The 14,213-nt window shown below is 40.3% G+C and overlaps 1 protein-coding gene across 2 annotated transcripts in view; it reads right to left on the bottom strand.

Moving 5' to 3' along the window:
* Positions 1-1,526: 1,526 nt before the first annotated feature.
* OTULINL (OTU deubiquitinase with linear linkage specificity like) overlaps positions 1,527-14,213 on the bottom strand; it is a 29,787-nt gene continuing 17,100 nt past the window's right edge. The window contains exons 1-8 of one of the 2 annotated variants that reach the window (XM_054555420.2): positions 11,970-12,677; positions 11,158-11,317; positions 11,039-11,070; positions 10,841-10,932; positions 9,951-10,100; positions 4,864-4,992; positions 3,304-3,573; positions 1,527-2,486 (exon numbers count right to left, since the gene is read on the bottom strand). In XM_054555420.2, coding sequence (XP_054411395.1) covers positions 2,313-2,486; positions 3,304-3,573; positions 4,864-4,992; positions 9,951-10,100; positions 10,841-10,932; positions 11,039-11,070; positions 11,158-11,294 — 984 coding nt within the window. In that variant the 5' untranslated portion in view covers positions 11,295-11,317; positions 11,970-12,677 and the 3' untranslated portion in view covers positions 1,527-2,312. Of the gene's footprint in view, positions 2,487-3,303; positions 3,574-4,863; positions 4,993-9,950; positions 10,101-10,840; positions 10,933-11,038; positions 11,071-11,157; positions 11,318-11,969; positions 12,678-14,213 lie in introns of those variants that run through there. The other variant, XM_009240598.4, reaches the window with a different exon arrangement.

Here is a 14,213-nt window from a genome sequence, read left to right as displayed (position 1 = left end):
TTGTTATATCCATTATACAAATGAATAAAAATAAACAAAACAAAACAACACCTCATACCTCCTCCCTAAAAACCTGTTTTGACATCTTCCCAAAATATAGCAACTATCTAAATGTCCTCTTACTTTTTACTTTCACTGGATTGAAATCTTTTTCACAACTTGGTTCTCTAAAGAATTCTTGCCCCCTGCCCACAACACAACATGATGGGTTGACTGAGGTCACAGAGCTACAGGCTGCCAATCCTGGTGAAAAAATTTTTCCTTTCAGTTCTGGATTGATGTGGAAATAATTACATTGGTAAGGAGATACAAGGTGAGTGGTAATACACAAATGCCAGGTACGCTTCTGGACAGCTCAAGTGCAGCCAAAACTTCGAAGCAACAATTCTATAAGTATCAGCCACAGCAGCCCATGGCAGGCTGTCACCAGAAAGGGTAGCGTTCACGCTTTCTTGGTTACAGTAACACATCAGGGGGATATCGTCTAACACTGTCAGTTAAATGACAGGGGTTATGCAAAACCATAGATGTTTCCAAACAGGCAGGGACTGTAGAGGTCAATGAAGAACTCTTGTTTGTGTGGCTGAGCTCATTAATCTTCAACCAGAAAACAAAATGACAGTGGGAACAAGCTACCATCAGACATGGTTCATGTAGTACACACGACTGATCATCCCCGTTGCAAAAGAATATGAATGTTAATTTCAGACATGACAGCATTTGACACACTCCCTTTTAATTTATTGCAGAAATAATATGAACATCTGGGAAAATGTTAGTGCTAAGTATCTCGTGAAGTAAGTCATTCTTAGAAAGGGATTTGTGACTTTGAAGTAATATATAATTAGCAAGATTTTAGAAATTATTCTTATGTACTGAAACTCAAAACAGACTAGCAAAGTACCTCCAAAATAAAAATGATCAAATTAAACTAGAAAAGTATTTCCAAAATAAAGACGACCAAAAACTAGCCTGAGAATACTAGTTTTCTGTTGCTATAACACATTACCACAAACTTAGTGGCTTAAACACAAATCTATTATCTTACAGTTCTGCAGATTAGAGGTCCAACACAGGCTTCACTGGGCTAAAATCGAGGTGTTGGCAGGGCTGTGTTCCTTCTGGAGGCTATGGGGAAGTTTCTGTTTCCTTTCCAGTCTCAATTCTACAGGCTGCCTGCACTCCCTGGCTTATGGCCCCTTCCTCTATCTTCAAAGCCAGCAATGGTGCATCTCTCTCTAACTGTTCTTCCATATTTCACATTCCCCTCTGACTCTGACACTCTTCCAATTCCCTCTTCCACTTTTGAGAACCATTCTGATTACACTGCGTCCACCTGGAGAATCCAGAAAAATCTCCCTATTTCAGCATCAGTGGATTAGCATCTCAGTTCCACCTGTAACCTTAATTCTCCTTTCCCATTTAACCCATTTAGCCCTTTACAGGCTCTGAGGATTCAGACACAGACATCTTCGGGGAGCATGGGGCATTATTCTGCCTACCGTAATGAGATTCCACACATTAAATACACATTAAATGTACCACAGTTTAATATTTTTGTGATAGTTCAATAACTGTCATTTGCTTTAATCTACAGAATTTTAAAAAATCTAAATAAAACTATTAAGCTGGCCAGATAAAATAGTAACAAAAAAATGTAAAGAGATATAAAACAAACTGTACAGTATTACAAAGTAGTGGTTCTCTGTATGTCTATGTGTATATATGTATATATAAAACTATGCACAGATACATGTGTGTATATAAACATACATATGTATATATACACACATATACTTAATTTTAAAGTTAATCAAATGGTTATCAAAAATTAATATACAACAAAGATTCCTGGGAAGGTAATGCTTATATAAAATAAGGCCATGTTTCTAAAAATCCCCCAAATCAGTCCAAGATAAGATTTTTAATGAAGAACATAAAGGTTAAAGAAATTCCTTCTCTCCAGGTTAGCCGTTTTTCCCTACTTGTTTTCTTCTTGCTTTTTCCTGTTGTTGTCCATATTAAACTTCTCTGTGCTCTTAAAGGCCCGCCATCATGTGAAGTGGCCACGCCCCTTATGGACAAAGTCAAGCCACCAACACCCAAATATATCAGTGCAGCTGCTTCAGAGGAAATCACTGAAAAATAAAGAAAAACCATCCACGCATGGCTGCATCCAGTGTACCTGTAATCCTGGAGAAAAGGTCCTAATTCCTTCCATGCTGAAATGCTAGCTTTGGTTTCAGAGAGATACTTTATTGCAACTGTGACCACTGTCACTGGTGAGCACTGCTGTTCGGCCCCCAGCAGACTTAAAAGACTGGAATGTGGTAGTGGCGGTCGTTCTCGGTCAGCAGGGAGATCTCCGGCCAGTCCCTGAGAGGCTCCTCTGGGTAGCAGACTTCAAAGTCTCTGGAGTTAAACTTGAACAGTCTGAAGACTTTTATCTTTACTTCAAGGGAGTATCCAAGTATAAACATATCAATCTGTGGATGAGATGAAAGACAGGTCACAGATACACACTTGCAAATTCCTGCCTCCCACCACGGTGGGGGGAAATGTTCCTCTGCAGTTTATGAAATAATCTGCTTGTTGACAGACCCACCCATACACCACTCAGTGGGCACAGAGTTCAGAACAAATGCTCATTGTGTGGAAGGAAGGGGACGAGCATAGGAACAACTCTGTAGACTAGCATGTAAAAATCACAGGAAAAAGCTACTTGAAAAAAAATTAGTGAAAAAATAAAAGAACACTCACAATAAAAACTACATTATTTTCCAATCAGTTTTATATCATTCAATCAGTTTTATATCATTTTATATCCATCTGTTTAAAAATGTCAGCGAATTTTGTTCGCCCTCTAGGAAAGCAGAACAAAAAAGAAACTTTTCTAGAGGGATAAAAGCATTTTCTGGCTTTAGAAAGTTTCAATTAATTTCTATTTATCTGCAATAGGTAACCAAATGCTTTCCCAAAATTATCTCATTTTCCAACTGGACTTTTTCCTGGTGAACGTCTATGTGAAAGAACCTGTTGGCATCTGGTAAGCAGCGTGAGAGGTCAGAAAGGCCCCCAGAATTGGTGCTCTCTGGCTAGAGGTCTGAGGAGACACAAAGCAGCCAGCACAGAATAATGAATGTATTAGTCTTCTTTTCCTCATTTGAGGGGCGATAATAACAATCAACCACCTCTGTGCAGTTGCTTATATCACCACTGAAAAGTCAACCCCAGACACCTCTGTGTTCAAATAGTGCCACAGCATCCTTAATCAAATACAAGCAGTTCTTCCTCCCCGGTTACCTGCTCTAGTCCACACGTGTCGCCTACAGAATTCAGGTGATTCATCATGAAGCTCAAAGGATCAGAGGATGTCTCCCTAGAAAACAGGAGTCTAAAAAGACTGGGAATGACCTTTTTAGTCTTCATTTGTTCATAAACTTCAGTGACTTGATACAGCATGATGAACTTTAAAGCTTCATAAAGTTTATATTCCAGAATGGCATCTGAAAAAAGGGTGTTGCACATACTTCCTCTCTTGTGATAATCTCTAATTCCATTAAATTCAGTCCACTAAAAACATAGATGTAAAAGTGAAATTCAGGATAAAGGTGAAGACATATACCATTCCATAACTTTTAATGTATTTATAAAATAAACCAAAGATTAATAGAAAAAAGTGGAACTTTAACTCTTCACTTTATATCTTTTGGCACTGTTTGATTTTTTTTAACCATAAAAGTATACTGCAATAGACTGAACATGTCTCCCCCAACTTCCTATGTTGAAACCCTAATCCCAAGGTGATGGTATTAGAGGGTGTATCCTTTGGGAGGTGATTAGGTCCTGACGGTGGAGCCCTCATGAATGGACCTGGTACTCTTATAAGAGGAGGCCAAAGAGCTAGCTAGTTCTCCTTTAACTATGTGAAGACACACCAAGAACACAGCTGTCTATAAAACAGGAAGAGGGCTCTCACCAAAAACCCCACTGTGCTGGCACCCTGATCTCTGAATTCCAATCTCCAGAACTGTGAAAAATCAATGTTTATGGGTTAAGCCACCCAATTCATGGTATTTTGTTATAGAAGCCTAAGCTGACCATAAAACGTTTACAATAAGAAATTAGTTTAGATAAAATATTTTTTTCAAAAAGTATCACCTACTAGGTAAAATACGAAGCAAGTCAGTTTTCCAAAACTGCTTAGGACGGATGGGTCATACAAAGGATATTCCAGAGAACAGTGCTAGCGTGCTTTAACATTCACTGTGTATTCTGCACAGTTTAAAGCACTCTGTGTATTATGTCACTGACTCCTCACAATAATGGTACAGGATATACACTATTGATGTTTCTCTTTAATACATAAGAAAACTACGGACCAGAAAAGTTATTTCCTAAGGTAATCCAGCTAGTGGTAGGCTCAGGATTCATTTCGATCATCCAAAATCTGTGTCATTATTGAAAGACAGGAAGAAGTCTTAGTCAAATTATTACATCTGTGCCATTACCAAGTTATGAATGGGGTGCATTCCAGAAGAGCATTTCTGAGCACCTTGCCTGGAACTTGCACCACATTTTTCTGGGGTAACAAAGGTACATGATTGGTAAGGTTTGCAGGCTGGCCCATAGAAGCCCCCGACCCTATAGGGCCTAATTATCGTGTAGAACAAGGTTGCTCTCATTCACTTCTTGAAGGAGAAGGAAGAATAAGGAGGGAAATCATCAGTTACTAGAAGCATTTCTGCTTGCACTTCTTACTTTCCTAACATGAAGCAATGTCCCTGACATCAGAGAAAACTGGCTCTATGTGGGATATGTGCTTTTATTCCTAGTCTTTTTATTTCCCCCGCAAACACTCACCTGTGTTTTCAATAATTCCACACATTTCCGTAATTTTCCAAACACATTTGAACCTGTATACTTCTCAGGACCAAAACTGTATTGCTGAATCCAATTACAACCTTGTGAAAACAGCAGTTTTTCAGGAAGCTTGAAAAGGAAGCAGATGCCAACTATGATTAGCATATGAACGTTTATTACACATAATTTGTTGTATAGCACAGCACACAACCTTCTCTCTCTTTTTTTTTTTTTTCGAGATGGAATCTCACTCTGTTGCCCAGGCTGGAGTGCAGTGGCGCGATCTTGGCTCACTGCAACCTCCACCTCCCAGGTTCAAGCGATTCTGCTGCCTCAGCCTCCTGAGTAGCTAGGACTACAGGCATGAGCCACCATGCCCAGCTAATTTTTTGTATTTTTAGTAGAGACGGGGTTGCACCATGTTGGTCAGGCTGGTCTCGAACTCTTGACCTCAAGCAATCTGCCTGCCTTGGCCTCCCAAAGTGCTGGGATTACAGGTGTGAGCCACAGCACCCAGCCCAACCTTACCTCATTTAGCAATCTTTATTTTAAAAGACTATAGCAACAGTAAGTATACTGCCTTCTTTTAGATTTGTGCCTTAGGTTATTTTTACATCATATTCTTACAGTTTCACAAATGATGAAAACATAGAATTGTGTCCATAGAAACAATCTTTTTTGTTAAAATAGTTACCAAATTTACTATATGTAGCCCTTTAGAAATTATTTTTAACCAAATGATGTTAGGGCAGTATATTACATCAGGAAACAGGTGGATTTTAGAATGATGCACTCTGTGGTTCGAACCTGGCTGTCACTCACCAGCTGAGAGATTACTTAACCGGCATGGATTATTTAACTTCTTAGCCTCATCCTCCATTGTAACATACCAATAATACTGTGCATTTTATAGGACTCTTGTTAGGATTAAATAAGATTATGATGTATGTAAGAATCTAATCCATCATAGGTATCCAATACATTTTCCCACCCTACTCAGTTTGTTGAGCCTGGGAATCTCCGTTGTGGTTGTTTTGTTTTGTTTTCTTTTTTAAAGACAAGGTCTCACTTAATATGGTTTGACTGTGTCCCCACCCAAATCTCATCTTGAATTCCCATGTGTTGTGGGAGGGACCTGGTGGGAGGTAATTGAATCGTGGGGGCAAGTCTTTTTCCTGTGCTGGTCTCATGATAGTCAATAAGTCTCACAAGATCTGATGGTTTTAAAAAGAGGAGTTCCCATGCACAGGCTCTCTCTTTTTGCCTGCCACCATCCACATAAAATGTGACTTGCTCCTCTGACTTCCGCCATGATTGTGAGGCTTCCCCAGCCACATGGAGCTGTCCCTAAGTCCAGTTAAACCTCTTTCTTTTGTAAATTGCTCAGTCTCAGGTATGTCTTTATCAGCAGCGTGAAAACAGACTAATACAGTAAACTGGTACCAGGACTGGGGTGCTGCTGAAAAGATACCCGAAAACATGAAAGCAACTTTGGAATTGGGTAACAAGCAGAGGTTGGAAAAATTTGGAGTGCTCAGAAGAGGACAGGAAAACGTGGAAAAATTTGGAACTCCCTAGAGACTTGTTGAATGGCTTTGACCAAAATGCTGATAATGATATGGATAATGAAATCCAGGCTGAGGTAGTCTCAGGTGGAGATGAGGAACTTGGAAACTGGAGGAAAGATGACTCTTGTTATGTTTTAGCAAAGAGACTGGTGGCATTTTGCCCCTGCCCTAGAGATTTACGGAACTCTGAACTTGAGAGAGATGATTTAGAGTATCTGGTGAAAGAAATTTCTAAGCAGCAAAGCATTCAGAAGTGACTTGGATGCTGTTAAAGGCATTCAGGTTTGAAAGAGAAACAGAGCATAAAAGTTTGGCAAATTTGCAGCCTGACAATGTGATAGGAAAGAAAATCTCATTTTCTTGAGGAGAAATACAAGCTGGCTGCAGATATTTGCCTAACTAATGAGAAGCCAAATGTTAATCACCAAGACAATGAGGAAAATGTCTCCAGGACATGTCAGAAACCTTTACGGCAGCACCCCCACCCCCACCCCCACCCATTACAGGCCCAGACACCTAGGAGCAAAAAATAGTTCCATGGGCCAGGCCCAGGGTCCCTCTGCTGTGTACAGTCTGGGGACTTGGTGCTCTGCATCCCAGCCACTCCAGCCATGACTAAAAGGGACCAAGCAAGGTATAGCTAGGGCCATGCCTTCAGAGGGTGCAAGCCCCAAGCCTTGACAGCTTCCACGTGGTGTTGGGCCTGTGGGTACACAGAAGTCAAGAACTGAGGGTTGGGAACCTCCACCCAGGTTTCAGAGGATGTACAGAAATGCCTTGATGTCCAGGCAGAAGTTTGCTGCAGGGGCAGGGCACTCATGGAGAACCTCTGCTAGGGCAGCATGAAAGGGAAATGTGGGGCGGGAGCCCCCACACTGAGACCCCATCCCCACTGGGGTGCTGCCTAGTAGAGCTGTGAGAAGAGGGCCACCGTCCCCCAGACCCCAGAATGGTAGATCCACCAACACCTTGCACCATGCACCTGGGAAAGCCACAGGCACTTGACACTAGCCCGTGAAAGCAGCCAGGAGGGAGGCTATACCCTGCAAAGCCACAGGGGCGGAGCTGCCCAAGACCATGGGAACCCACCTCTTGCATCAGTGTGACCTGGATATGAGACAGAATCAAAGGAGATCATTTTGGAGCTTTAAGATTTGACTGCCCTGCTGGATTTTGCACTTGCATGGCCTGTAGTCCCTTTGTTTAGGCCAATTTCTCCCATTTGGAATGGCTGTATTTACCCAGTATCCCTACTGTATCTAGGTAGTAACTAAACTGCTTTTGATTACAGGCTCATAGGTAGAAGGGACTTGCCTTGTTTTGGATGAGACTTTGTACTGTGAACTTTTGAGTTAATGCTGAAATGAGTTAAGACTTTGGGGGACTGCTGGGAAGGCATGATTGGTTTTGAAATGTGAAGATGTGAGATTTGGGAGGGGCCAGGGGTGGAATAATATGGTTTGGCTGTGTCCCCACCCAAATGTCATCTTGATTATCTTTATCAGCAGCATGAAAACAGACTAATACACACTCTATCACCCAGGCTGGAGTACAGTGGTGCAATCATAGCTCATGTAACCTCAAACTCCTAGGGTCAAGCAATCCTCCCATCATAGTGTCCCAAGTAACTATGACCACAGGCATGACCACCATGTCTGGCTAGATTTTTTTTTTTTTTTTTTTGGCGAAATGGAGTCTTGCTCTGTTGCCCAGGCTGGTCTTAAACTACTGGCCTCCAGAGATACTCCCAACTTGGCCTCCCAAAGTGCTGGGATTACAGGCATAAGCCATAGCACCTGGCCTCTGTTGTATTTTTATATCTTTGTCCTCAGCAATTAGCAACCGGGCTAGCACATTACATATATTTGACAAGCATTTGCTAGATGAAATGGAACTAACAGAAACAAGTTTAAATAAAAGTTATTAAGAAAATTGAATACACACACACATAGACACACACATACTTTATAGTTCTTTGCACCTCTATCCTTAAATGTAGTTCCTATATTAGACATACTGCATTTAAAATAAAAACTCAGGTTACTTACCAAGAATGTACTGCCTTACATTCTTAAGAAAATCAGAAGCCACAGACTGGAGAAAATATCTGTAAATCATATATCTGACAAAGCACTGTATTCAGAATAAAGAACTCTCAAGACTCAATAATAAAAAAAAATAAAAAATAAGCAAAAGATTTGAATAGCCATTTCTCCAAGAAGATAACAGGGATGACAAATAAGCACATGAAAAATCCTCAACATGATTACTCATTGGGGAATGTACACTAAAAGCACAATGATACCAATTCACACCTATTAGAATGGCTAAAAACAAAAACCTGACAATATCAAGTGCTGGTGAGAATGTGGAACAACTGAAACATTGCTTATACATTGTTGGTGGGAATACAAAATGGCTGGGCCACTTTGGAAAGCAGTTTGGCAGTTTCTTATGAAGTTAAACATGCACCTAGCATACAAGTAGGCAGTCTCACTCCTAGCTACTTACCCCCTCAATATGAAACCTACTGTTCATACAAAATCCTGTATGAGACTATTTATAACTGCTTTATTTATAGTTGCCCCAAACTAAAAACAATCCAGATGTCCTTCAACTGGTGAATGGATAAACAAACTGCAGCACATTCATGTAAAGGAATACCACTCAACAATAAAAAAGGATGAAATACAAATTCACAGACACATTCATGGATGAATTGGAAATGCATTATGCTAAGTGAAAGAAACCAGATTCAAAAAGCTACATACTGAATGATTCCATTTATATGACATTCTGGAAAAAGCAAAACTATAGGGACAGAAAATAGATCAGTGGTTTCCAGGGGCTGGGGTAGGAGGAGGATGGACTACCAAAGTATACAAGAGAATCTTTGGTGTGGTCACAAACTATGCACTTATTAAAACTCACATTAACTATAGAGTAAAAAAGTGAATTTTGCTTGATCACCTTACTTATAAAAGAACAGATGCCCGCAAGAAAAGATGGTGGCATTAAAAACAAACACAGATAATGACTATCTTCTGAGATGGTTTATTTGCAACTGACATGAGAGACAGAAGACTAGATTAAATGGCCTCTTAAAATTCCTCTGGCCAGACACAATAGGTCACACCTATAATCCCAGCACTCTAGGAGGAGGAAGTGGATAGATCGCTTGAGCCCAGAAGTTCAAGACCAGCCTGGGCAACATGGAAAACCCTGTCTCTACAAAAAAAATACAGAAATTACATGGGCGTGGTGGCATGCACCTGTGGTCCCAGCTACTCAGGAGGCTGAGATAGGAGAATCACTTGAGCCCAGAAGGTCAAGGCTGCATTGAGCCATGATCACCCCACTGCACTCAATCCTGGGTGACAGTGAGATCTTGTCTCAAAAAAACAAAAAAAATCCCTTCAATCTCATGGTCATCTGAGTACAAAGCCCCCAAAGACTAGGAGCCTGAGTTGCAGTTATTGTCAACATGACATTTCCCACGTTTCCAGCGGGAAGACATACCTTAACAATGTCCTTTTCTTTCATCCATGATGGAAAAGAGATGCCCTGGCTGAATATCTGAAATAACACTGATCTGAGAGCATCATAGTTATCTCTCCTTACTTGTCGAACACATTTAATATGATGCCGCCAAAATAGCTCCTCATAAGCCTAATAAAATAAAAAGAGAAAGTTGTTTATTAATTCCATTGGACAAGAAAATAAAGTGAATTCACTGTATTATCAGTGAGGTGTTCCTCCCAACTAAAGTGGACAACAGAAACAAGGATAAATTACGAATATGACCGCATGTAATTTTAAAGTGACTCTCATTTGTACAGGTGTATTTTAGATGATAAATCCTGGAAGCAGAGCCAGGGAAGGTCACCTTGGGCAGATAAGGGATGCGACCTAATCACAGTGAAAAACTCTGTATACTTTTAGGACCATGCTAAGTACTTTATATGTACTCCCTCCACCCTTTTTTGCTTTTGCTAGTGGCAAGATTGGGCAGCACTGCTGGGAATATTTACCAAGATTGGTCCAATGAAAATTCTAAAAATCCTCAAAATATTTTACATCAGGGTGCCTGATCTTTTCAAAGACAGTCTCCACTGCACATGCGGATGTTTAATAGGCCTGGCCAGGAGGTTGCTGAAAAGGCACAATGCCTGAGTTTCCTGGAATTACAGACCTCATCGACCTGAGCCCTTGGGGGCACGAGCTCCAGGTAAAAGCCCAAAGCCAAGGACTAGCAGCCATTTGGCTTTTGAGTTAGAGCCACAGTTGTTACTTGATTCACATTTTGGTACTGATGGATCTCTGGATTTAGTAGAGCAGAAGGGAATGTTTGTTTCCTGATTCTGACAGACAAATTCTATTTCTCCCATACCCTCTAAAAACAGACACACCTTCCTCATCAGCTTGTTACGGGGTGTCTCTCCTTTCCATTCTCTTGCACAATAACTGAGTAAATCAACCTCTGCCTCCACACTGAGGTTCCCTGGACCAAATAAAAAATAAAAAGCTGTTAATTTTCCCTTTCTTCTCCCTTCTTGAACCCTCTCTGCACCTTAAAAATAAAGAAATAAATGAATGAAAATATTTACTTTTGAATTTTCTCTGCAGATATCCAATCCACCTGAAAGATAAAGGGAACAATAATATCAGAATTCTGCTTTGAATAGTAAGGATATATTTGAAATTTAAGGATGATACCGTGACCTACCATTTCAGCTTGTGCCCTGAATATAAATGTAGCCTCCGGAAGTAGCAGACGGCAGTCACCAGAAGTGAAACTGCCAACATCACAAAGCCTTTTGCCATTCTCCAGACAGTGTCTAAGGCTTGGCTTGTAGCTAGCATCCAGGAGTGAACTTGGTCACTTCCTATGAAAATTACAAAAAAAAAAAAAAAAAAAAAAAGCACATCACAATTACACAAGTTTGCTTTAAGAGAAAAAAAATGCAGAGAGAGATTGCATAATTTTACCTGCAAAGTATCTATCACTGATCTACATAAATATTTTTAAAGTATTTAAAAATTCAATCCAAAAATTAAAGAAATTTTTAATTTCTTTATGGTTCTCCCATAATCAGCATCATATATAAGAACATCTTTGTTCCACAAAATTAAGAAGAATAAACATAAACAGTATGGGCTTCAGAATCTCTCAGACTTGAACTCAAGACCTGCCTCTACTACTTGATGTGTGACTATGGCAACCTAACTCCTCTTCTGAATTTTCTTGACTGTACAATGAGTGTGAAAACACTGACTCAGCTAGGGAAAGGTGGAACAAAATTTTTAAGCACTAGCACAATGCCTGCCACACACTTGGTTCTTGCTGGATATCTGAATTGGAGCCCATGCACAATTACAGGGATTCGATCTAGACCCAAGTACACTGCAGGCAGTCAAACCAGGTGACGTCTAGCGATGCCTCCAGAGACGCCTCTGTATTCGTCCATTCTCATGCTGCTAATAAAGACATACCCGAGACTGGGTAATTTGTAAAGGAAAGAGGTTTAATTGACTCACAGTTCAGCATGGCTGAGGATGTCTCAGGAAACTTACAATCATGGCGGAAGGGGAAGCAAACACATCCTTCTTCATATGGCAGCAGGTAGGAGAAGTGCCAAGCAAAAAGAGGGGAAAGCCCCTTATAAAACCCATCAGATCTCGTGAGAACTCACTATCATGAGAACAACATGAGGGTAACCAGTCGCATGATTCAATTACCTCCTACTGGGTCCCTCCCATGACACTTGGGGATTATGGGAACTATAATTCAAGATGAGATTTGTGTAGGGACAGAGCCAAACCATATCAGTCTCCAATATCCACTTCTGCCTATTTATATATTTTTGAAACACTACAGGCCATAACATATGGCATCACTTTAGCAGCACAGAGCAAGTAACTCAGACAGCAGGCACATAGATATCATTTCCAGAAAGTAGACCACTTAAAAGGAGTCATGAGATCTATTTAGTGATGCTGCATATGATATACACTGTGATTCCTGATTTGACAAGAGAGAAAACTAACAGGCCTAGAGAGTTCAAACAGTGCACTTGTAATATTTTGCTATGTTCAGGAGGTTCCTTATTATATTACGTTTGAGCACATAAAATGCTGAAGTACAAATGAGAAAGAGGACTTTGAATAATGACCAAACCTCTGGGGTTCATTGCAAAATAATTTCCTCCACAGTACATAATTTAGTAAAATTCCAGTGAAACTATAGTAAAAGACTCATCAATGTAGAATCTAAAATTTTGACATTTTTTATCATCTGGATATTTGATGTGATATTTACACTTATAAAGAAATAATTTGCCAGCAAATAAAGAAAAAAACACTAGCAATTTTTTTTTTTTTTTTGAGATGAAATCTCATTCTTGTTGCCCAGGCTGGAGTAGCAATGGCGCGATCTTGGCTCACCATAACCTCCACCTCCCGGGTTCAAGTGCTTCTCCTGTCTCAGCCTCCCCAGTTGCTGGGATTACAGGCATGCACCACCATGTCCAACTAATTTTTTTATTTTTAGTAGTGACAGGGTCTCTCCATGCTGGTCAGGCTGGTCTCGAGCTCCCAACCGCAGGCAATCCAACCACCTCAGCCTCCCAAAGTGCTGGGATTACAGGCGTGAGCCATGGCGCCTGGCCAACACTAGCAAATTTTAAAGATACATTTACAATTACTTAAAAGGATATTTTCAAAAACAAGTGCTTATCTGTTTAGAACAGTTGATTAGCTATTGAAATCATTATATATTTATTCTCACCCAGACATTTAGTAAAACTTTTTATGAAAGCTTAAAAATGTAATGCTATATTGCCTTTACATCTGTAATTTAGATTTTTATTAATTCAGCTTGATTTTTCAACTTTAAAAATTCTGACACATGCAAATATTTTTAGTGAAGCTTTAAATTCATGGAAGAACTAGAATTTTACACACGTGATACATACTTTCTTTTACTGTAGGTACAAATGTTTTTTAGAAAAATGGACTATAACATGATTTTAGTTTTTTCTCATTATAAAAGTTGGACATCTTTTCATATCAGTACACATAAATCTACATTATTCTTTTTAATGATGCATAATATTTCAGTATAAACTGTCCTAAATGTAAGCATTGCCTTTTTTTGAGACAGGGTCTTGTGCCGTTGCCCAGGCTGGAGCATGGAGCACAGTGGCATGATCACAGCTCACTGCAACCTCCAACTCTTAGATTCAAGCCATCCTCCCGCCTCAGCCTAACATTGCCTTATTGATAAACACTTGGATCATTTCCCATTTCTCACTTTTACAAACAATGCTGTGGCAAATATGCTTTTCTAACAGTCCTTGTGGTAGATTTTTAAAAGGATAATTTCAAGAAAAGAAAATTCTACGTCACAGGGTGTGCACATTTTCAGTTTTGACAGACACTGCCACAGACTCTCATCACATATACGAGAGCACCTATTTCCCTAAACCCCAGGACTGGTGTGATTTCTCACTTTAGGCTCCATTTACGAGGAAAGCTCTCCTGTACGTACTGGCTGTTCACATCTCTTCTTCTCTGAAGGCCTTCTGAAAGCATCTGCCTATTTCCCACAGGGTGGTGCTCACTTGTGGGTGGACATGAAGGGCTTGCAGTCACTGAAGTGGGGATGGCTGCTGCCCCCTCCACGGACACATGCTCTCGTCTGTCACAGGCTCCACCTAACCTGCTGCAGTTACAACCCAGGAACCTACTAGTTGGCAGTTACCAACTAGCCCCTGCAGAATT

This window comes from Pongo abelii, chromosome 4, assembly GCF_028885655.2.
Source record: "Pongo abelii isolate AG06213 chromosome 4, NHGRI_mPonAbe1-v2.0_pri, whole genome shotgun sequence".
NCBI lineage: Eukaryota > Metazoa > Chordata > Mammalia > Primates > Hominidae > Pongo > Pongo abelii.
Note: the sequence above shows the minus strand (reverse complement) of the source record. Positions and strands in the feature narration are given on the sequence as shown.